The sequence below is a fragment of the Erpetoichthys calabaricus genome, chromosome 3, assembly GCF_900747795.2.
Source record: "Erpetoichthys calabaricus chromosome 3, fErpCal1.3, whole genome shotgun sequence".
Lineage (NCBI taxonomy): Eukaryota > Metazoa > Chordata > Cladistia > Polypteriformes > Polypteridae > Erpetoichthys > Erpetoichthys calabaricus.
The window spans coordinates 128,704,450-128,729,349 of NC_041396.2; the positions used below are offsets into that span (position 1 = coordinate 128,704,450).

Below are 24,900 nucleotides of genomic sequence, written 5' to 3' on the forward strand. Positions count from 1 at the left end.
TTGCAGGTTAAGGGCCTTGCTCAAGGGCCCAACAGAGCAGAGTCCCCATTGGCATTTACGGGAATCGAACCAGCAACCTTCCGATTGCCAGTGCAGATCCCTAGCCACAGATCCACCACTCCGCCTAGTCACAGAGCCAAAACGATAGTATACTAAAAAATTTGCATTGAGGGACTGTTCATAAGCATTTGCATTAAGTGTACACGTTCTTCATTTTTAACTGGCCTTAGCTTGGCTTACATGAATATATTTTAGATTAAAAAATTAAAACCACAAAAACATGACAATTTTCAAAACCTTCAAAAAAGTACAACATGCATATTTGTATGTGTGTATTTGTACATATTCAGTGGAATGCACTTTGTGTTTTAACTGTATTCTATTTAGTATGTTTGCACCCATGTAAGCTCCTTGGAGGTTGTCAAGGAAAACGTACAACAGGAACAAGAATTGTGTGTGGATTTTGTACATTTTCTCTCTGTTACTCACTCTCTCTGCACTTGTTTCCAGAGGTGACTAGTAATTCTAAAATGTCCCTATGTATTAGGATATCTATGTATTTTTTGGGCGTGCCCAGCAGTTTCCAGTTTTGGTTCCTACCCTGAAAATGAATATAAAAAAAGACTGATACTATATGAAGAGCATGACCATGGATCATTTTTTTTTAATTGCAGCCAAAGACGTATTTTCATAATTTTGCTACATGTTTTTAGCAGCTCTGGCTAGGACATTCTCTCCCAGCACTCACAGCAAATAACTAATGATGAGACAGAAAGACAAATAAAGAAATGCAAGTAACTGGTTGATGACATACAGACATTCTTACACACTGAAAAACGGAGACATATCCATTAGTCCTTTTATTGTGATTAAAGTCTTTTACAAACCTGACGGGTTTTGATACTTTCTTGACTACATATGTAAACAGGACTTTCTATACCTGAGGAAATTTTATAAAGAAAATGGGGTATGGTGAAAAGGGAAAATAAATTAGTCCATTTTAAAACACACAATTGTGTCCCATCAATCCAATTTCCCCGTGTGCTAACAAATGCAGAAAGCTACGATACATGACCTTTGTTTAAACCACTAGAGGGCTTTACTTAAGCAAGCCCCATCTTTCCTGGTACTTAGTAACTCCTTCCGAACAGTGTGTAGAACTTGGCAGGCTCCTTGCCACTAACACACAGTGTGCCAGCCTTCAACTCCCGAAGTGGTGAGAAAGGAATGCACAAGCTCTTGGCTCCCATGGAAGGTGCTCCAGGTTCCAAATCTTGGTCCCTAAAAACAGAAGTAGAGATCTGGTTTAGGAACAAGGTTTTTGAAGGGGATTAAGCTTTCTGAACAACAGAGGCTACATATGAAGCATGAAGATCTCATCATCTTTTATGCAGACATACACATACTGCACATATGCTTGAAAACCAAGTTTTACATGGGTCTCAACTTTGCTACAAGGAATGCTGACTTTGTAGATGGGCTCTTGAGTTGAAATATACAATATAAATGGCACTGTCAACATCATGTGAAAGAAAAAAAGCAGTAACATTTAAAATAATGTTATAATATGTAAATCGTGTGGTTCATGTTGGTTATCAGAAAAGACAGGAGCAAAATTCCAATTTTTTAAATGTCTTCTGGAGATGGGTGAATAAGGCATCAAGTATGTGCCAAGGCCAAGTGCCCAGAAACTGAAAAGGACAAGTGTGAAAAGAGAATCTGTAGAGTTGAGAGAGGCAAGATTAACACTTGAATTACCAAAGCCTACAAAAAAACACGTAATCCCGGCCCACCTTAAATCCCTTCGCACCTCTCCATCAGTGTCTTTTGTTTTGTAAATGTGTGATCAGCACAGCAACCTGCTGCCCCATCCCCAGGCCTTGACGGAGCTCAACTCTCCCAGCTCAAGCCAAGGCTCCTATCTGCATGTGAGGTTCCTAGAGTTGTATAGGGTAAATAATACAGTATATCGTTATTTGGAATACATGCGTTTCATGTGTGTTCCGTGTCTACAAAGATCTGGGGAAGTGTAGGATGAAAGGAAATGTGAGGCAAGAAACGCTGAACACATACCTAAAGCAGAAACTTTTTCCATGTTATATTAATGATGACATAAAGTGTATAATGTGTGAAGACTTTAGTCCAAATATCAAATAAACATGTGCGTTTTTATTCGAGAATATAACCAAAGAAAAAAAATTCATTCGATTTACATGTTGCGGTCAATGAGTTAAAAAGCCAAGATCAAATGTCAACTGACAGGAAGTTGATATGTGTTCTTCAATGGCACAGAGGTAAGAATTGCTGCCTTATAACCCAAAGGTGCCGGGTTTGAGTCTCGGTGCTCCGAGTATTGAGCTGCTGCTATTATTATTACTGTAATATTATAAAAACATTATACAGTATATATCACCAGCATTTTATGCAAGATTAGTGTACTGTTTCTTTTTGTACAGCTGTACAGTGGAAAAAAAGAAAGGGGCACCATGCAAAAGTCTGGGCACCCCAAGATATTTGAGGTCCCAAATAACTTTTAGCAAGGTCTTAGACCTTAATTAGCTCATTAGGGCTATGCTTGTTCACAGACATTGTTAGGAAACCCAAGGTGATGCGAAGTGTAAAGCTGTATAAATTCTCTTGACTCCTCAAACCTTGTTCCAACAATCAACAGCCATGGGCACTTCTAAGCAGATGTCTAGCACTCTGAAAAATAAAATAATTGATGTTCACGAAGTAGGAGAAGGTTCTAAGAAGCTAGGAAAGCGTTTTCAGGTTCCTCAGGGCACTTTCCAGTTGAAATCAATGAATTACTGATTAACTGGGATACAAATGTGAGGAAACAGAGAACCAAATTTCCTTATCCAACCATCATCATGGAAAAGAAAAGAGAACACTCAATCCAAATGAGGGAGAAGTGTGTTATAAAATATAGCTACTCGCTTGGAAATGTCCATTTCTACAGTTAGGGCAAAAATAAAAAAGTGGTCATCAACTAGAACTGTGACAAACTTGCCTGGAAGAGGACCCAACTTTATTTTACCCCCACATGCAGTGAGAAGGATAGTAAGAGAAGCAATAATATCTCCAAGTATCACTGTTGGGGAAATGAAAAAGAAAGTAAAATCCTGGGGTTATCAGGTATCCAGAACCACCATTGGAAGGATTGCCAGAAAGAAGCCTTTTCTGACAGTTATCCACAAATGTAAGCGCCTGGAGTTTGTAAAACATTATTACAACTTTGAGTGGTCTGAAAAAGCAAAAATTGCGTGTTTATTGCCAAAAAGTCCAAAGTAGGTTTGGTGTAAAAAGAAGGATGGCTATAATGAAAAGAGCCCTGTCCCAACTGTGAAACATGGTGGAGGTTCTGTGATGTTGTGGGGCTGTTTTTCCTCCAAATGCCCTGGAAACACTGTTAGGGTACATGGCATCATTGATTCCATGAAATACCAGGAGATTTTAAATCAAAACCTGGCTGCCTCCGCCAGGAAACTAAAACTGGGTCGACATGGGATCTTCCAGCAGGATAATGATCCAAAACACATGTCCAAATCAACCCTGCAATGGTTAACTGACAAAAAAAATCAAGTTCTGCCATGGCCATCTCAGTCCCCTAACCTGAACAATATTGAAAACCTATGGAGCAAGCTGAAGAGGAGAGTACACATGAGAGGGCCTAGGACCCTGAATGATCTGGAGAGATTATGTAAATAAGAACACTCTATTTTTCAACCTTACAAAAAAGGTTATAAGAGAAGCGGTTATACTGGCAAAGGGAAGTTATACAAAGTATTAAATGCAGGGATGCCAACAACTGCGGCACATGTATTTTTGTTAAAAATATTTATTTCTTGATGAGGGCTTTGTTTTTCTTGGAATGAACTTGTTTCAATTAAAAAGTCAGATGTTTCTCATTTTTTCAGTGCAAGATGACGGTTCATTAGCAAACTGACTTTTTTCTAACCCTTCTTACTAATTTTTTCAAGGGGTGCCAATAATAGTGGAGGGGACTATATGTATACTAGCATCAGTAACATGCATGAATATGTAATAAAAAGTAGGATTTATTAAGGTGACAGTTTAATATTTTGAAACATAAGTTTCAAAGAAAATATATATATAGCAAAAACAAATTTTGTGAAAGATTATTATTTTACACAATTGCAGACATTCAATGTAACTGAAAACCAGGTACAAAACATGAAACCAATTGATAATGGAAATATGTGCTGAACATTTCATCTCCAATTATTTAATCCTAGCCTGAAAACATGGCCACTGGAGTGCTTTTCTTGTGTGAAATGCCAGGAGATTTTAAATTTAAATCTTGCTGCCTATGCCAAAAAACTAAAACAGGGTTGTTATTGGAGTTTTCCACTGGACAATGATCCAAAATGTTATGTTTAAATCAATACAAAAATGGTTAAAAGAACACAAAATCAAATTACTGCCATAGCTGTCTCAGTCCCCATACCTAAATCCAACTGAAAACCTGTGGAATGAGCTGAATAGGAGAGTGCACAAGACCAGACCAAGGACCCTACATGATATGGAGTAGAATAGTAATCTCAGGATTCCCTACTCTATAGGGTGGTCCAGATCTAATTATGCAATTTTCATTATGCTATAACTTAAGTTTATTACATAGAAAATCACCCGAAAAATCCCGGACCATTGAGAAAGGTGCAAACTGATGACATGAAGAATTGTCTTTGCGCTGAACTGGAATCGTCCCCGCATAAATCAAAGTCATCCAGACGATCTGGATCTGCATAATTAGATCTGGACCACCCTGTATATTCTCCAACCTTATAATAGGTTACCAGAGAAGACTCAGTGCTGTTTTATTGGCAAAAGGAGGTTGTAAAAATTTTAAATTCAAGTGTGCCAATAATTGAGGTGTATGTGACTTTTGTTAAAAATATTAATAAAAAACAAAGAGAAATTTCTTGATAGGGAATTATTTGTTCTTAGTTTACTTCTATTAAATGTTGGATTTCACTCATTTTTCAGTGCACCCCAAAAAAAACCCCCAAAAAAACAAAAAAGGTTCATGGGGTTTTTGGAGTAGAATCAGCTCCATAACATCACAGAATGTCAACTTGATACTGGGGATCAGGTTCTATTCAGTATAGCCATACTATTTTTTTCTTTTAACCATAACCCACCTTGTGTGTTTCTTGCCAAAAGGATTAATTTTCATTTTCTCTGACTACAGTATACCATTCCAATAGCGTTTAGGAAAGGTTTTTTATTGGCATTCCTTCCAAATAATCTTTTGGCAAGGAGGTGGCATGTGATGGTAGTTTTAGAAATGTGGTAACTCCCAACATGCTACTATTTTCTGTATTTCTCCAACAGTGATCTTTGGGGACTGTTTTACTTTTCTTACTGCTCACTGTACGGGATGGATTGGGTTGGTAACAGTTATAGGAGATTTGAACTTTTTAGTTATTGCCCTAATTGTAATCAGATTAATGCTTGAAAGTTTCTACATACTTTGATCAATTTAAAAAGTCAAGATATAAATGGATGAAAATGATCAAACCACTCTAAAGGCTGGATTTCTCTCACTTTTAGCAGTGTGGGACTATTGTAATTCAACAAAAAGAGCTTTTTTGTACCCTAGGTTCTTGTCTATAAGCCGGACTCGTGGATAAGCCGGAGACCAAAAATCATACGAATTTTTAAAATAAAATCGTATCATAGATAAGCCGGACTCATGGATAAGCCGAACGTACTATAACCTGTAACTAATAGAATGGAGGGAGGTCAGTGGTCTCACTCGCACCCATTTAATTTCTTTAAGTGGGGAGAGAGTGTGAGATATTGGCGTCTCTCTCACTCCCTGCATGGCGCGGTTAATTGGAGCGGCCGGAGCGCGTTCTTTCTGCTCTGGGCGTCAACAAGCGTGCGTAGCGGTCATTTAAATTGTGATTTTGTTAAATTTGTTAAAATGGATAATGTAAAGAAGACTCGAAAATCTTATCCCAATCATCGAAAACTTGAAGCGGTGAGCTATGCCGAAAAGTATGGCAATGCGGCGGCAGCTAAAGAGTTCAGAACAGACGAGTCAAACATCCGGCGATGGAAAAAACAAAAGCCTGTTATAAAAGCAATGCATCCGAAGAAGCGCTGCTGTCGGTCCCGAAAAGAGTTTTGGCCGGAATTGGAGTCACAATTGAAGACATGGATTATCTCCAGACGCAATGAAAATAGAAGAGTGTCGACCACTGGAATTCGTTTGAAAGCGAAAGAATTGGCAAAACATTTAAAAATCAATGACTTCAAAGGCAGCAAATGTTGGTGTTTTCTGTTCATGAAAAGACACAACTTATCTGTAAGAGCCATTACATCTATTGGACAGAAGTTACCACAGGATTGGGAAGAGAAAATTGCTGTCTTTGGGGTTTTTGTCAAAAATGCGATCAATGGAGTCAATTTCGAACACATCGGGAATATGGATGAGGTCTCCATCAGTTTCGATATGCCCAGTGGTTTCACAGTTGAGACAAAGGGATCAACTGATGTCAGAATCACTACCACTGGCAATGAAAAGTGCAATTTTACTGTTGTCTTGTGTGCTACAGCCGATGGTGGAAAATGCAAACCTTTAGTGATTTTCAAACGAAAAACTATTCCTAAAGATGTCTTCCCTAAAGGAGTTGTTATCACAGCAAATGAAAAGGGATGGGTTGACGCGGATATGGTCAGCTATTGGTTAGAAAACATTTGGCATAAACGCAAGAATTCATTTTTTTGCCAGAAATCAGTTTTAATATACGATTCGGCTCGACCTCACATCACAGAAGAAGTCAAAGAAAAGGTGAAAAAGTATTCACAATTGGCTATTATTCCTGGAGGACTGACATCTAAATTACAGCCACTGGATCTAAGCGTTAATAAATCTTTTAAAATCAAAATGCGTGAGAAATGGGAGGACTGGATGGTCAATGGTTACCATTCATTCACTAAGTCTGGATCAATGAAAAGGGCCTCTTATGCTGAAGTATGTCAATGGATCGACGAATGTTGGAGTGAAGTAACCGCGGATTGCATTAAAAATGGATTTAAAGCCGCGAATATCTGCGAATATCCAACCGAAGTGCTAACAGCTGTGATATCTCGTGCCACTGATAGTGAAGAAGAATCTGAAGAAGAATCCGAAGATCAAATCGAATCTGAAATTCCAGAATCTTTTAACGAGCTGTTTGATCTCTTTAATACTGAATCTGATGAAGAATTTGATGGCTTTGATTAATAAAAATTAATTTTTAAAAATGTATAACTGTTTTTAATAAATTGATTTTGTGTACGCGCTTCGCCTTTTGCGGATTTTATATGTAAGCATATTTAAATATATATCGCGGATTTTTGCGGACAATGGGTCTTTTAATTTCTGGTACATGCTTCCTCAGTTGGTTTGCCCAGTTGATTTCATACAAGGGACGCTATTGGCAGATGGCTGAGAAGCTAGATTGCTTACTTTTCTCTCTCTGTTGCGCTGCCTATCTGTGATCCTGACGTATGGGGATTGAGCAGGGGGTCTCTCTCTCTCTCTCTCTCTCTCTCTCTCTCCTGACGGAGGGGGTGTGAGCTGCCGCCTTCAACAGCTTTGTGCCACGGTGCTTTGCATACTTAGAAGCCAAACAGCACCATTGAATTGTTTGCTCCTTTGAAGAGGAAGATATGTTTGCATTCTTTTAATTGTGAGACTGAACTGTCATCTCTGTCTTGTCATGGAGCACAGTTTAAACTTTTGAAAAAGAGACAAATGTTTATTTGCAGTGTTTGAATAACGTTCCTGTCTCTCTACAACCTCCTGTGTTTCTGCGCAAATCTGTGACCCAAGCATGACAATATAAAAATAACCATATAAACATATGGTTTCTACTTCGTGGATTTTCTTATTTCGCGGGTGGCTCTGGAACGCAACCCCCGCGATGGATGTATAAGCCGGACTTATGTATAAGCCGATATTCTATTTTTTCATTTTCACAACTTTTTTCCTTAGATAAGCCGCAGCTTATAGACAAGAACTTAGGGTAATTCTTTTCACTCATCTTTAACAGGGGTGCCAATAATTGTGTATATGAATGAAGTTGCTGCTAGAGCTTACATAATCATGACAAATTTAAAAGACTTATGTGTTTCAATAAAAATATCAAAAATGTGATAAAATAATTTAAAAAAATACACCCTTTTCATTGTTTCTTGGTAATTTCACTATAGTAAACATGATTGCACAGTAATAAAATTATGACAGAAAGTTACTGCAAATGCAAAGAAGAAAACTACCTTAAGAAAATCTTACTTATTTTGTACTAGCCAAATTATTTCCCAAGACAATGGGTTAATTGGAAGTATCAGAAGTACTATGTAAATAACTGAGTACTTTTCTGTATACAAAATGTGTTTTGTCTCTCATCCTGGGGCTAATAATATTACTTCACTGAAGCTGCTTACTCTTGGACATACTATAACCTATTCTAAGACCACTTAATCCTGAATAGGGTAACAGGGGAGCTGGAGCCTAACCCAGCAAGCATTGGGAGCAAGGCAGGAACAATCCACTATCAGGACACCAGTCCATGCAGGGTAAACACACATACACAAGTACACATCAATATAGAGTTGCCAGTCCATCTAACCTACATATCTTTGGGCTATGGGAAGAAAATGAAGAACACTGACCAAATCCACGCAGACAAGAGGAGAACAGGCAAATTCCACACAGGGAGGATCTGGGATATGAACTGTGGACTCTTTACTGCAAGGTAGCAAAGCTCCCACTGCACCACCGTGTGCTCCACTCTTGAACATGCTATATACAATTGCACATTAGTAAAACATTCCTGTCGCAGATCAATTCTTGGTTTTCCTAGTGATTTGCTTTTATTAATGGTCACTGCAGAACAGCATTACAGTGAACCCTCGCTATATCGCGCTTCGCCTTTCGCGGCTTCACTCCATCGCGGATTTTATATGTAAGCATATTTAAATATATATCGCAGATTTTTTGCTGGTTTGCGGATTTCTGCGGACAATGGGTCTTTTAATTTCTGGTACATGCTTCCTCAGTTGGTTTGCCCAGTTGATTTCATACAAGGGACGCTATTGGCAGATGGCTGAGAAGCTAGATTGCTTACTTTTCTCTCTCTCTTGCGCTGACTTTCTCTGATCCTGACGTATGGGGATTGAGCAGGGGGGCTGTTTGCACACCTAGACGATACGGATGCTCGTCTAAAAATGCTGAAAAATTATCTTCACGTTGCTATCTTTTGTGCAGCTGCTTCCTGAAACGACATGCTGCACGGTGCTTCACATACTTAAAAGCTCGAAGGGCATGTATTGATTTTTGACTGAAAAACAAACTCTGTCTGTCTCTCTCTCTATCTCTCTCTCTCTCCCTGCTCCTGACGGATGGGGTGTGAGCTGCCGCCTTCAACAGCTTTGTGCCGCGGTGCTTCGCATACTTAAAAGACAAACAGCCCAATTGATTTGTTTGCTAGAGATTGTTTTCTCTATCTATGTGACATTCTGTGCTCCTGACACGCACTCCTTTGAAGAGGAAGATATGTTTGCATTCTTTTAATTGTGAGACAGAACTGTCATCTCTGTCTTGTCATGGAGCACAGTTTAAACTTTTGAAAAAGAGACAAATGTTTGTTTGCAGTGTTTGAATAACGTTCCTGTCTCTCTACAACCTCCTGTGTTTCTGCGCAAATCTGTGACCCAAGCATGACAATATAAAAATTACCATATAAACATATGGTTTCTACTTCGCGGATTTTCTTATTTCGCGGGTGGCTCTGGAACGCAACCCCCGCGATGGAGGAGGGATTACTGTATATCAAGCTGTATTCTTAGAAATGAAACGTCATCAGTAGGAAAAATGGAAATTTCAGGGTATAAACATTCTAACAAGCCTTTGCACTGAGAGGCAACTGTTCTTTATGTTACTTATTACTTACTGTTGCCCTTTCTTGCTTTGCTCATGCATTACTGATTGTTTTATTATTTGCTGTTTTAAAGTTTGCAGTTGTTTATTACTATGAATGCTACTAACTGTCTGTTAAATTCTGGAGTGTTATGAAAGGCATCTGATATAAAATGTATCATTACTGTTATTGTTATTAAAGGGCAAACAGAACTCTGTAAAACAAAGATAAAAAGGCATTTTACTCATTCAGTTTGAACAGTAAAATTTAGATACTATCTACAACAGACATTAAAGACATACTTTCTCTCACTTCTTCTAAACTTTTGACTTACTTTGCTGTTGTTTTCTTAATCCAGTCCTCACACTCAATATTTCCACAGAATGGTATCTGAACAATCTGCAAAAAAAGACATAACCAAGTTAACAACTATGCTTAATAAAGGTTTATAAAAGAATGATCTCTGCAGGATAATCCTTTTAATTTCAACACAAATCCCAGTACAGAATGCTTTCCCACAAATGTTTATCAGCTGAAGTTTAAACAAAATCTTAAAGATGCAGGCTTAAAATAGTCAACATATTTTTTAATACTAAAAAGCACTGGCCAATAAATAAATATTCTGACATGTGCCTAAAATTAGGTAAGGTATATAATATAATTAATGGCAATGTATACAGTACAGTGCAAAAGTTTTAGGCAGGTGTAAAAAAATGCTATAAACAAAGAATGCTTTCAAAAATTGAAGTGTTAATCATTTATTTTCATCAATCAACAAAATGCAGTGAATGAACAAAAGAGAAATCTAAATCAAATCAATATTTGGTGTGACCACTCTTTGCCTTCAAAACAGCATCAATTCTTCTAGGTACACTTGCACACAGTTTTTGAAGGAACTCGGCTGATAGGTTGTTCCATACATCTTGGAGAACTAACCACAGATCTTCTGTGGATGTAGGCTTCCTCACATCCTTCTGTCTCTTCATGTAATCCCAAACACACTCGATGATGTTGAGATCAGGGATCTGTGGGGGCCATACCATCACTTCCAGGACTTCTTGTTCTTCTTTACGCTGAAGATAGTTCTTAATGACTTTGGCTGTATGTTTAGGGTCGTTGTCCTGCTGCAGAATACATTTGGGGCCAATCATACGCCTCCCTGATGGTTCTGCATGATGGATAAGTATCTGCCTTTATTTCTCAGCATTGAGAACACCATTAATCCTGACCAAATCTCCAACTCCATTTGCAGAAATGCAGCCCCAGACGTTCAAGGAACCTCCACCATGCTTCACTATTGCCTGCAGACACTCATTATTGTACCGCTCTCCAGCCCTTCGACGAACAAACTGCCTTCTGCTACAGCCAAATATTTCAAATTTTGACTCATCAGTCCAGAGCACCTGCTGCCATTTTTCTGCACCCCAGTTCCTATGTTTTCGTGCATACTTGAGTCGCTTGGCCTTGTTTCCACGTCGGAGGTATGGCTTTTTGGCTGCAACTCTTCCATGAAGACCACTTCTGGCCAGACTTCTCCGGACAGTAGATGGGTGTACCTGGGTCCCACTGGTTTCTGCCAGTTCTGAGCTGATGGCACTGCTGGACATCTTCCTATTTCGAAGGGTAATAAGCTTGATGTGTCTTTCATCTGCTGCACTAAGTTTCCTGTCCGACCACTGCGTCTACGATCCTTAACGTTGCCCGTTTCTTTGTGCTTCTTCAAAAGAGCTTGGATAGCACATCTTGAAACCCCAGTCTGCTTTGAAATCTTTGTCTGGGAGAGACCTTGCTGATGCAGTATAACTACCTTGTGTCTTGTTGCTGTGCTCAATCTTGCCATGACATGAAACTGTCTTCCACAACCTCACCTTGGTAGCAGAGTTTGGCTGTTCCTCACCCAGTTTTAAGCCTCCTACACAGCTGTTTCTGTTTCAGTTAATGACTGTGTTTCAACCTACGTGTGACATTGATGATCATTAGCACCTGTTTAGTATAATTGGTTGATCATACACCTGACTATAATCCTACAAAATCCCTGACTTTGTGCAAGTGTACCTATAAGAATTGATGCTGGTTTGAAGGCAAAAGGTAGTAACACCATATATTGATTTGATTTAGATTTTTCTTTTGTTCGCTCACTTTGCATTTTGTAAATTGATAACAATAAACAATCATTATTTATATTTTTGAAAGCATGCTTTGTTTACAGCATTTTTTTCACACCTGCCTAAAACTTTTGCACAGTTCTGTATATTCTTTCAATGTTAAGTGAACAACTTATTATGTTTAAGAAATTATTTCAAATAATAAAATTTAACATTTGTTAATTACCTAAAACGTGCCTACCCTTGATTTCTGTGTTTGCATGTGAATCATGTATCCATGACTCCAGCAATAATCATCAAAGAAACAAAGAAAGCCTGAATTCATCTATTCCTGGTAACACTTCACCATGCTAGTGATATCTTGAGAAGAGCATTTTTGCACTTATCACAAACATTAACAAAGTTTTCGAGTATGATGTTGTCTAGTTATCTGAATTCTGTGCTATACACCAGCCATCCTGAGAACCTAGATCTACTGGTCAGTTGTCTCTTGTTGTCCCTCACACGAAGTGCAAACCTATGGGGGACAGGGCTTTTGCAGCTGCTGCTCCTCGTCTGTGGAATTCTTTACTTTATTACATTAAAGAGTCACCTTCAATTGAACTGTTAACAACTAGATTGAAGAAGCATTTCTATTCTCTAGCTTTCTGTGACCTTCAGTGATACCGATGGTTCCCTCCTCTTAGTGATTTGCACTTTAACTACAGCATTACTGATGTTGTTTTAAGTGTGCTCTATACATAGATTGACATTGACATAAAGACCAAATGTGAATTATAAAAAAAAAAAATGTTTAACTGACACAACACCTTACAGCACTATAAGGACTTGAGAATTCACTATTTCATATAATTTTCTTCCTTATAATTTCCACAAAACACTTTCGTCAGTGACTGCTGTACAACTCCATTTTATTATAGTGTAATATTATAGTAATCTTTGACATGTTCAACATTCATCATTTCCCTTATTTGGAGCCCACAAAAAGGTGCTCTTTCATTTTTGCCTAATTCTTGAAATATTACTTGTCAACTTAAAAGAATATATTCAGTCAGGAGGAGGAGGATGAAGCTTGACGGGAGGAGTGGTGGTGCCAGAAGGGAGTGTTTTGTGTTGGTGAAGTGTGCTTGTTGGGACTGTGTTGTGTCTGTGGGGTTCACGGGGAAGACATGCCCCACAGGTGAAGTAAAATAAATATTTGTTTTATTTTACACATGCCTCCGCGTGAATCTGTGTCGGGTCGGGCGCATAGATCTACTATGAAATTAAATGAAGCCAAGCTGCATAGACACCTCAAATTGAAAATGATGAGAAAAATATAAAAAGATAAAAGCAACCGATCATAGCTTACCATGCCTTGATCCAGCTCCTTCTGGAACTCTTCCATTGAGTCAGCAGCAACCATATGAGTCTTTAAATCATTAGATGCCCTAAACAATTGCAACAGATAACCAACACAGTAGTCATACAAAAAGAGCCTGGCCAGTTTAAAACATTTGTCTAAACATTTACATATTTTAAATAATTGTTTAGTTATTTGGAACAAGAGAAAGATGAATGACAAGATATCAGAAAGATTTAGTGAGGACATGATAGGTGCTGTGGGGCGGAGAACAGACTAGGGTGTTTGGGAACTTGGGAGTATAATTAGGTAACAAGGTGCACTAAGGTGGAGAGAATGAGGCAAAGTGGGAGGCCAAAGACGATATTGGGTGGAGGAGGTGTTAGATGATTTGAAAAGAATGGGATTGTAGGAGAAGAACAGGCAATCCAGCCAAGGAGCAGCATGGTTTATTACACGGACAGGAATAACATTGTGCCCAGCCAGTATTGAACATGGGACGGACCAATGGAAGCCAGAAGTCAGGAGCAGGTAAATTCCCCATACATCAGGTGGCAGTGGTCCTCGCATGGGAACGCAGTCAGGACACCCACAGGATTGACTGGGATATGGAGTCTGGACGTGCAGCCTGGTAGGGATCCCTACATTCCAACAGAGGGTGCTGTCGGGGGAGGACTTTACTATTTTCATTATGACCCAGATGTGTTTTCCAGAAGACCTAGCAGCTGGGTCTGGCATAAAAGGAAGCCCGCTGCCACACATGGATGAGTCAGAGTCGAGAGACAGCAGGCAACATTCAACAGAGCAAAAAAGGAGAAAGAATTGGTTGTTTACTATTAATTTATTGTATAATTGAGGCTTACATCCTGAAAGAACTGTGGAAAGTGCCTTGGGAGACAATAAAAAGCCTATTTTATCCTACCAACGCATGGTGCATTGCTGGGTCTGTGGTTTGGGGCTCTCTGGGGCATCCTTGTGGTCACAGGGTCTAACTTTAAAGGATTTCAAGGACCATGGAGAATGAAAGAAAAAGATCTGAAGGTCAACCAGTTAGCCTAAAAAATGGCTGTCAAACTGGTGATGATGATGGTCTTTAATACTAAAATACATCATTTTCAATACAGTACGGTGGAATGCTAGGCAATGGACGACTGACTTTAGAATATTTTCTACCTAGTGAAAAGATGTGACTGAATATCTTCCAGTAGATACTTAATTGTTTTTATAGCTTCTCCCTCTTTCACAACGAGTTTTTCACCAGTGTCTCTACGTACTGCCACAAACTGCCCATTCTTCATGTCACGAGGACCAACCTCTACACGAACTGGAACTCCCTAAAAAAAAAAAATAAAAAAAATTGGGAGTTTGGTTTGAATACAGTTTTGGTATCCAATTACATTAACTAAAATGCCAACATACAAAATAATATCAAAAAGATAAACATACAGCATCAAGAATGTTTACCTTGAGCTCCCAGTGATTAAATTTCCAGCCAGGGGAGTAGTTATCCCGAATATCAGTTCTCACACGGATACCAGCTTTGCAGAATGTGTTCAGATATTGGGTACATTTAGAAAAAAGAGCATCTCTCACCTCCTCAGGTAATGAAACTGTAATGCCACATGGAATGATGATAACCTGTTTAATAAAGAAGATAAGATTCAAATAAAATGGGACAAAACAAAACATATCTCTGCAAAAAGTACACAATGCCATTGTCACTAACTGTCAATCAGCTTAATTGAAAAATCCTTCAGCAAAACATGCAGAAATCTGATCTTTTTATCCAGGTCAAGTAATTTGTAAATCTGTATAAAATAAACAAACTCTGTATACATTTATATTAAAAGGATTTACAAAAGCAGACAACAGTAAACAGATCCAATGTGCAAGTCTCAAAAAATGCAAAATCAAAGTACAAAAATCACTGCCACCATTTCTGTAATGTGCCCTTGTTGATTACAACTACATTTAAAATAAAATGATCCAAAATGTAAATCATGCTTTTGACATAACAGGGAGAAAAATGATAAAATGTATGACTATGGTCAATATTGTTGTACTTTGGTATATACTGCAGCACAAAGATAACTAATTGTAGAATGTCTGCAAGATAGACATCAAAATACTAAAAATATAAATAAAGTAAGACCTGATTTCTAATGTAATTTGAAAGACTACGTGGGAAAACCTTGATCTAGGCTACTGTAAAAGATACTATAGGGAGGTTTCCCAGTATCTGAAACCACTGGTTTTAAGAGAAGACAGGGTAGCCATTCCACCAAGACTAGATATTTGTTCCACTCTTACTACTCTCTTAATAGTACTAGGGTGTTGTACCGTGTTAGCCATTATGAATGTAGTGAAAAGTTAAGCAAAATGACACCTTTTATTGGCTAACTAAAAAGATTATAATATGCAAGCTTTTGAGGCAACTCAGGCCCCTTCTTCAGGCAAATATGTCTCTCTACACAGTATATAAAAGAAAATCCTGGACTGGAAAGCAAATGCAAGGCTACGATACATGATAATCTCGAAAGACATTTTAAAGACCCGCGAGACCAAAGACACGCCCTACTTACAATCTATCAAATAGGACAATAGGCAGCAAAACATTCAGTCTTGTGTTGGATTTGAGCACACAGATCCAGGGCTCTCAGCGCATATAAAGAGTACAAGGTACGTTATATATTAAATGTCGACATCTAAGCGAAGAAGAAAGCAGCGTGGAGAAAAGAGACTCAAATGCGTTGGACAGAAAAAAGAGCAAAAAAGAATAATCGAGGTGCAAATTCAGAAAATAAGGAAAGTAATTTTCAGCCCGGAACAAGTGGAATTGAAAAAAAGCACGTCCAATCCAGCTCAGAATTAAAAGACAATGAGTAAAAGAAAGTAGAACTTCATAAAGACGTTTACAAACGTTGACGCTAATCACATGCAGAGCAGGTTAGAGACTATGAAACCAGTGAAATTAGAAAGGCTCAGTGTGGAAAAAGTTAAAGGATATGAAAGTAGGAAAATTAGAAAATATAAAAAAAGAAAGATCGCAGTAGCACAAACAAACAAACTGCCTCATTTAACTTTGCACCAGTCTAACTTTGGTTTTGCACAATAATTACTACACTATTGCACCTTAACACTTAATTCTACTTTATTCACATAATTTTACTTATTTATTATGTTCTACTATACTGTTACCTTTCAATCTATGAATTTTTGTTAATCTAACTGATATTCTTCTAACTTTGCACAGTTTTTGATAAGCGGATCAGGATGCATTTTACGGCGTGTTGTCCTGTATAACTACCCCAGGAGTCAAAAACGTTGTGTCTAGCCCTTGTACAAAAACCTAGACAAAAGGTGGGGTATCACTTTGGTAACCCCATGTACTTCTGGAACTGTGAGAAGAAAACAGCACGACTTTACAGACAGGAGTCCAATGCAGAACTCTACTTACTTTTTTACTTTGTAAAAAAAAAAATTATTAACTGCTGATGATGTAGATCGTTTTGTCTGTGCTGAAATTCCAAACAGAGAAACCTATCCTGACCTCATTAAAAAGATTCAGCATATTGGGACTCGCAAGATTACAAATATTGTTTTTACAGAAGTTCTGAAATAAAAGTGAAACTAAGGAAATAGCAACAATTCAAAGAAAAAAAAAAACTTAAAGGTGTGTATCCGGAAAACCAAACACGGGGGTTGGCGGGCGAAGCCCCCTAGTAATACAGAAAGTGGAGTTCCCTGTGTTTACATACACACTAGGACAAGAAATAACACTGGTAAATCTTTAAGCAAAAAATCTTAAATGTAAAAAATTAATAGATTCCTTCAGGCTAGGGTTCATTTAACAAGAGAGAAGAACAATGTATGGTCCTTTCTATCTTGTAGTATTGCCCTGCTGCCGCAAATCTTTCTCTTTTTAGACCTATCTATGCTTCTAAAGAAACTACCTGAACGCAAACTATTTTGTTTGGTTATCTTGGCTACAAAAAACAACTAAACATGTTATAAAGTTACTTATAATATAATGTAATGTGTTACAGTGTATTACTTTTTATTATTTTATGTTATTAAATCCAAATATATGAACATTCATGAAACGGATAAGTACAGCCACATTTGACAATTTTCTTATGTTTTATTTAGATTTACTGTTGTTCAACATAAAACAAACACAAAAAGCCCAACTGTAATAAAAATAAACTAATTCCTTGAACAAAGAGAAAAAAGAATTTTACAACACTCATTACTAAACCATACCAAAGATAAAGCAGGTTTTTAATGCAATTCATTTCACTATTATCCTTACTTTAAACTTTTGTTGTTACTTAGGAGGTGAATTCTAGCACTGAATTCTAGCACTGGGTATAGTAAAACAAACTCCAACAAAAGGTTATTTAAAATTTAAATGAAGTGGTCAACTAGACTTGTTAGGCTCCTATCACACAAGTTGGTGACACTCAGAAACTTGTCTTCTGATTGTATTGCGACTTCCTATGAGAGTTTCTTCTGGTTTCCAGTTGCCTTTGGATTGTGTACTCAACACTTATTAATTTATTGTTGCTATTTCTTCATACTATTTCATTATAATGAAACGCCTACACTTCTAAGGGTAATAATGCAATGACTCATTCCACTTGTTAACTGCTGTTTTCTTGCCATTATCACTGGAATTTATAACTTTATAGGGTGTAAACAGAGCATAGCAAAATATGTTCCAACTCTGTTTTAATACAAATTGAGAGTTTTTAAGCAATCATCATAAATTGAAACTCCTATGCAAACTGTTTGTTTCAACTTGCAAAGATTAATTTACTTTTAAAACTAGAATCCCTGAAGCCTATGAAAAAACTTGTAATGCCAGGAACACCTTAAAATCGCTGCTCCTGTAAAAAGAATGGAGATAAACACTATCAACTCAGACAGGAAGAGGCAGACTTGTTGTACCACATGAACGTGACTGAGAGAAAAAACTGAATAAAAAATACTAACTTTTACAAGTAGCAAAACTTTACACTGGCTGTTACAGACTCAAAGCAAATGTATTTTTTAATCATATAACAGTAATAACAGCAGCTCACTACTCCATCCATCCATCCATCCATTCTCTTCCGCTTATCCGAGGTCGGGTCGCGGGGGCAGCAGCTTGAGCAGAGATGCCCAGATTTCCCTCTCCCCGGCCGCTTCTTCTAGCTCTTCCGGGAGAATCCCGAGGCGTTCCCAGGCCAGCCGGGAGACATAGTCCCTCCAGCGTGTCCTGGGTCTTCCCCGGGGCCTCCTCCCGGTTGGACGTGCCCGGAACACCTCCCCAGGGAGGCGTCCAGGAGGCATCCTGATCAGATGCCCGAGCCACCTCATCTGACTCCTCTCGATGCGGAGGAGCAGCGGCTCTACTCTGAGCCCCTCCCGGATGACTGAGCTTCTCACCCTATCTTTAAGGGAGAGCCCAGACACCCTGCGGAGGAAACTCATTTCAGCTGCTTGTATTCGCGATCTCGTTCTTTCGGTCACTACCCATAGCTCATGACCATAGGTGAGGGTAGGAACATAGATCGACCGGTAAATTGAGAGCTTTGCCTTATGGCTCAGCTCCTTTTTCACCACGACAGACCGATGCAGAGCCCGCATCACTGCGGACGCCGCACCGATCCGCCTGTCGATCTCACGCTCCATTCTTCCCTCACTCGTGAACAAGACCCCGAGATACAAGAACTCCTCCACTTGAGGCAGGATCTCACTCCCAACCCTGAGAGGGCACTCCACCCTTTTCAGGCATGGTCTCGGATTTGGAGGTGCTGATTCCCATCTCAGCCGCTTCACACTCAGCTGCGAACCGATCCAGAGAGAGCTGAAGATCACGGCCTGATGAAGCAAACAGGACAACATCATCTGCAAAAAGCAGTGACCCAATCCTGAGTCCACCAAACCGGACCCCCTCAACACCCTGGCTGCGCCTAGAAATTCTGTCCATAAAAGTTATGAACAGAATCGGTGACAAAGGGCAGCCCTGGCAGAGTCCAACTCTCACTGGAAACGGGTTCAACTTACTGCCGGCAATGCGGACCAAGCTCTGACACCGGTTTTACAGGGACCGAACCGCCCTTATCAGGGGGTCCGGGACTCCATACTCCTGGAGCACCCCCCACAGGATCCCCCGAGGAACACGGTCGAACGCCTTTTCCAAGTCCACAAAACACATGTAGACTGGTTGGGCGAACTCCCATGCACCCTCCAGGACTCTGCTAAGGGTGTAGAGCTGGTCCACTGTTCCGCGACCAGGACGAAAACCACACTGTTCCTCCTGAATCCGAGGCTCGACTATCCGATGGACCCTCCTCTCCAGAACCCCCGAATAGACTTTTCTAGGGAGGCTGAGGAGTGTGATCCCTCTGTAGTTGGAACACACCCTCCGGTCCCCCTTCTTAAAGAGGGGGACCACCACCCCGGTCTGCCAATCCAGAGGCACTGTCCCTGATGTCCATGTGATGTTGTAGAGACGTATCAACCAAGACAGCCCTACAACATCCAGAGCCTTGAGGAACTCCGGGCGTATCTCATCCACCTCCGGGGCCCTGCCACCAAGGAGTTTTTTGACCATCTCGGTGATCTCAGTCCCAGAGATGGGGAAGCCCACCTCCGAGTCCCCAGGCTCTGCTTCCTCATTGGAAGGCATGTTATTGGGATTGAGGAGGACTTCGAAGTACTCCCCCCACCGACTCACAACGTCCCAAGTCGAGGTCAGCAGCGCACCATCACCACCATATACAGTGTTGACACTGCACTGCTTCCCCCTCCTGAGACGCCGGACGGTGGACCAGAATCTCCTCGAAGCCGTCCGAAAGTCGTTCTCCATGGCCTCCCCAAACTCCTCCCATGCCCGAGTTTTTGCCTCAGCAACCACCGAAGCTGCATTCCGCTTGGCCTGCCAGTACCTATTAGCTGCCTCCAGAGTTCCACAGGACAAAAGGGACCGGTAGGACTCCTTCTTCAGCTTGATGGCATCCCTCACCGCCGGTGTCCACCAACGGGTTCGGGGATTGCCGCCACGACAGGCACCGACCACCTTTCGGCCACAGCTCCGGTCAGCCGCCTCAACAATAGAGGCACGGAACATGGCCCATTCGGACTGAATGTCCCCCACCTCCCTCGGGACATGGTCGAAGTTCTGGGCCTACCAGGCCTGACCGGCATCCTCCCCCACCATCGAAGCCAACTCACCACCAGGTGGTGATCAGTTGATAGCTCCGCCCCTCTCTTCACCCGAGTGTCCAAGACATGTGGCCGCAAGTCCGACGACACGACCACAAAGTCGATCATCGAACTGAGGCCTAGGGTGTCCTGGTGCCAAGTGCACATATGAACACCCCTATGCTTGAACATGGTGTTTGTTATGGACAATCCGTGACGAGCACAGAAGTCCAATAACAAAATACCACTCGGGTTCTGATCGGGGGGCAGCTCACTACTCATAACAGTAAATGCAGGGAAGACCCTGGATTGAACCTGCTTGATTTAGAGGCAGCTGTTCTTACCTCTTCACCAGCCATGCAATTGATATTTGGGTTTTGGTTTTTACATATTAACAGCAACATGTGAATTGAATAATTTATTTTTCTTCGGTTATATTCTTGAATAAGGGCGCACTTGTTTTGTTATACCTTTTGTGAAAGTATTTATTTGATATTTGGACTTCAGTCTTCACACATTATACATTTTACGTCAACATTTTACCAAATTATTACTATAACATGAAAAAAGTTTCTGTTGTAGTTATGTGTTCAACATTTATTGCCTTGCATTTCCTGTCATCCTACATTTATCCAGATTACGGTAGAAATGGAACACACATGAAATGTATGTATTCCAAATAACAATATATTATGTACCCTATACAACTCAAAGCACCTCACAGCCCGATAAGTTTACGACCGACTTCAGCTCTGTTGGCGGGGGTTGGGATAGCAGGCTGCATGTGCTGACAGAAAGGAATTTAAGGTGGCCCAGCATTACAAATTTTTGCGTAGTGTTTCGGGGATTCTAGTGTTAATTGCTGCATAACATCTGTAAGGTTGTAACCTATTAGTTTCTTCCTGAAGAAGGGCTATTTGTAATATTCTAACATTTTCTTTATTTCAGTTTTTACTAAGCAAACTTTAAATTTAAACCTCTGGTAGTTTAATGCTTTTACCTTTTCACCGTTGTATTTAATCCACTGCATATAAACTAATAAACAAATTAAACAAATTAAATTTGAAGAAAAACTGGAAAAACTGAGGTGTTCTAAAACTTTTGACTGGTAGTGTGTGCTGTATCATTTTGTATATTACTGCCTATTTTGCAAAAATAAAACTTTCATCTGATTTTCAGCCCAAATCAAATCACAAAATAAAGATGACACTGGAGGAATTCAGATGTTTTAATGCTGGTTAATAATTTTAACTATTTATTAAAAAATGTTATGCAATATTCAAGCTTGGTACAAAAAGTAGTAACACAATCTGGCTCATTACCTACAGTCAATTCTCAATAACCATGTGTTTGACAGTCACAATGCCAAGCATAAACACAGTTTTATTTGTAACCTCTTTTTTGCTTTCATGTTGCCAACCTCGCACATTCGTGGGGTTTGTGGCAATGCACAGAACAGAAAAAAATGAGTGGTGCGATGCCCGCACATTTGGGGAGCAGCACGTATCCTACTCCATGCATTTGCTGCCTATTTCTATTGTTTTACTTAAAATATCAAGTTTTGTGTTGCAATTATGCCCCCATAGCATAGTGCAAGTCCTGCAGGCATTAAGCCCAAGCATGCAAATTCAGTGATGTTGCCTAGTGAGAAAATAAAGGTGTTAGATAAACTTCATGCCAGAATATCAGCTGCCACTGTTTGTTAATAACAAATCAACCAACTGGCTAAAGATTTTGAGGCTATCGATCTCATCATCGATCACAGCCTGAAGGTTAAACATCAGTTTGCCCCCGTTATGCTCCCTTCTGAAAGTTATGCTTTAACTCACGGACATTTGTTAGTTTCTGAGAGTAAACAGCTAATTTTTACAACATTACATTTTAATAGGTTTAAGCACTGACTTGATAATGTCTTTTAAAGACTCTTACATATTTAATTCTCTATATATTCCTACACATTTACTTAGTTTGGAAACCTGTTCTGCTACATTAACCAATTGTAAGCTTTAGTTTCTACACAAGTAAAGTTTGCATGGCATTCTAATGAACCATGCATGGTTCTGGTACATAAATAAGTATATCTCCTTCAAGAATGTTAAGCCATCCATGTTCTAAACCAGTGGTTCCCAACCTTTTCCCAAGGGACCCCTATTTTACCAGTGAATATTTTGATGACCCCCACCTTCTCCCATCCCGGACAAGTACTATTACTAAGAAAAAATAAAATAGCCCTAGCACTTTTGAATTGTTTTGATCTTTTATATTCAATGCATAACAGTAACAGTACAGAACAAAAATAATAGGCTATATGTAAATTGAAGCCAAACAGTTAGCATAATGAGTAATAACGTGCTTAACAGTGTGTATTACTTTTCTGAACAGATTATTTCCTGTGAATACTGCAATATATCAGCCAGTCTTTCCTATGTTTAAATGAACTTGTGACACATGAACTTGTTCCCTTTCAAGGCTACGAACAGGATGGCATTTAATGTGAGCGTTGGGCTCGTAACTCTTGGGCCAGTGATGGGATTTCAGGTGTGATTTTGGTGACAGGCATACAAAAGTCACTATGCACGTCAAGCTTGTTCCATGCCTTTGATTTGATGGTGACAAGAGCACTGAAAGCAGTCTCTGATAAGTATGTCGTTGCGAACGGCAGGATGAATCTGGTGGTTGCGTGAAGCACAAGTCTTGGAGCGATGCCAGGTCTTCACAAGCCAAAACTGCATGTATGAATATGAATATATTCATATTCATCATAGAATTTCTTCAAGAGAGAATTCGACTTAATATCCTCAGCCTGAAGATATTCCACATCCTCCTCTTTCATAAGAAATGGGTCCATCATCACCCATGCGTCTTTTGCGACGTGTTCATTTATGTCTGAAAACCGGAATTTCATCTCCTCCTGAAGCTGCTCCATGGGGTGGGTGAACTGGCGGATCAAATCATCAGATAACTTCCCCCCCGGTTGTTTATTTAAAGAGGGGAAGGGCTCTAGATCCCTCTTCACCACTTTACGCAAAAATGCATCCACTGCTTCCTTGCACACCATTATACTGGTCCCTGCGCCCTGCATCTGTTTGTTTGTTTCATTATAGACACCAACTATCTCCGCCGGTTATGATGTCTTAATTAGAAACTCGGCTGTCATTTCCTTCAGTAGTTTTTGGTTATGGAGGGTCAGGAAGTCTCTTAACAGATTTTGAAGTTCAATGAAACGCTCCCAACACTTTGCCCCAGGACAACCAGCGCACCTCAGTATGGAGGAGAAGAGGCTGGTGGGTCTCGTCCTCACACAGCTGTGCAAAGATTCATTTGTTGACTGGATGAGCTGTAATAAAGTTCACCATTTTTACAACAGTCTTTAAGGTTTCATTTAGCTCCTCACAGAGATGTTTGCTGGCCAGAGCCTGCCTGTGTATCATGCAATGAAACACCAGGCAGTGGGGCGCTTTCTCTTTCAAACGGCTGTTGAAGCCTTTATTCTTTCCCATCACAGAGGCAGCTCCATCTGTGCAGCATGCAACTAAATTGTTATAGGGAAGATTGTGTTTTGTGAAGTATGTGTCAACAACACAGAAAATATCTTCTCCTCGTGTGGTGGTTGTTAGATTGACAGACATAAGAATGTCTTGTTTCAGTTCGGTTTTGTTGATGTACTGTACATATACAATCAGTATTGCCTCCTCTCCCACAATGGTAGTTTCATCGCGCTGGATGGAAAACGGTCCTGTTTTGAGATTTTCTATCAGTGTGTTCTCAACGTTTCTAGCCGTTCTGTCAATTCTGTCTTTCACAGTTTTGTAAGACAGTGGTACAATCTTGAATTTGCTAGAGACCTGAGGTCCACACATTATTTCTGCAATTTTAATGCAAGCCGGTTTAGTAAGTGTCTCTGCTATGTTATGTAGCTTTTTGGCTTGTGCAATAAGAAGAGAGCACTCAAACAATGCAATACTTGCTTGCTTTTGGTCATTTCCAGCCCTGGCAAAACTTTCCCTAATATTCTGGGGCCTGTTAGTTATCACAGTTTCTTTTTTTCTGAGAAAAAACTCCCTAGGTTTACCCACCGTGTCCGGGTGTTGCTTCAGTTTGCAGGGTTTCATACTTTCATTTCGCCAGTTTCTCACCGCAAATGACACACTCAATTTTGACTTTGTCCATTGACTCAATGAAACCAAACTCCAAATAACTGTCCTGATAAGTCCTTTTTATATTTCTGAGATAATCAATGCTCTCTTCTTCTCCCTGACGCTTGGCCATTTTTCAAAAAGCCCTTTAACTGTTTTACCTCGTAATTCTATGGTTAGATTAGCTT

The 24,900-nt window shown here is 39.8% G+C and overlaps 1 protein-coding gene across 2 annotated transcripts in view; it reads right to left on the reverse strand.

The window, feature by feature from the left end:
* Positions 1-845: 845 nt before the first annotated feature.
* The window catches only part of eprs1 (glutamyl-prolyl-tRNA synthetase 1), a 208,488-nt gene continuing 184,433 nt past the window's right edge, over positions 846-24,900 (reverse strand). For both annotated transcript variants that reach the window (XM_028797360.2, XM_051925007.1), the window contains 5 exons: positions 14,850-15,023; positions 14,559-14,719; positions 13,395-13,473; positions 10,273-10,337; positions 846-1,281 (listed from right to left, as the gene is read on the reverse strand). In XM_028797360.2, the coding sequence (XP_028653193.2) occupies positions 1,131-1,281; positions 10,273-10,337; positions 13,395-13,473; positions 14,559-14,719; positions 14,850-15,023 (630 nt within the window). In that variant the 3' untranslated portion in view covers positions 846-1,130. The remainder of the gene's footprint in view (positions 1,282-10,272; positions 10,338-13,394; positions 13,474-14,558; positions 14,720-14,849; positions 15,024-24,900) is intronic.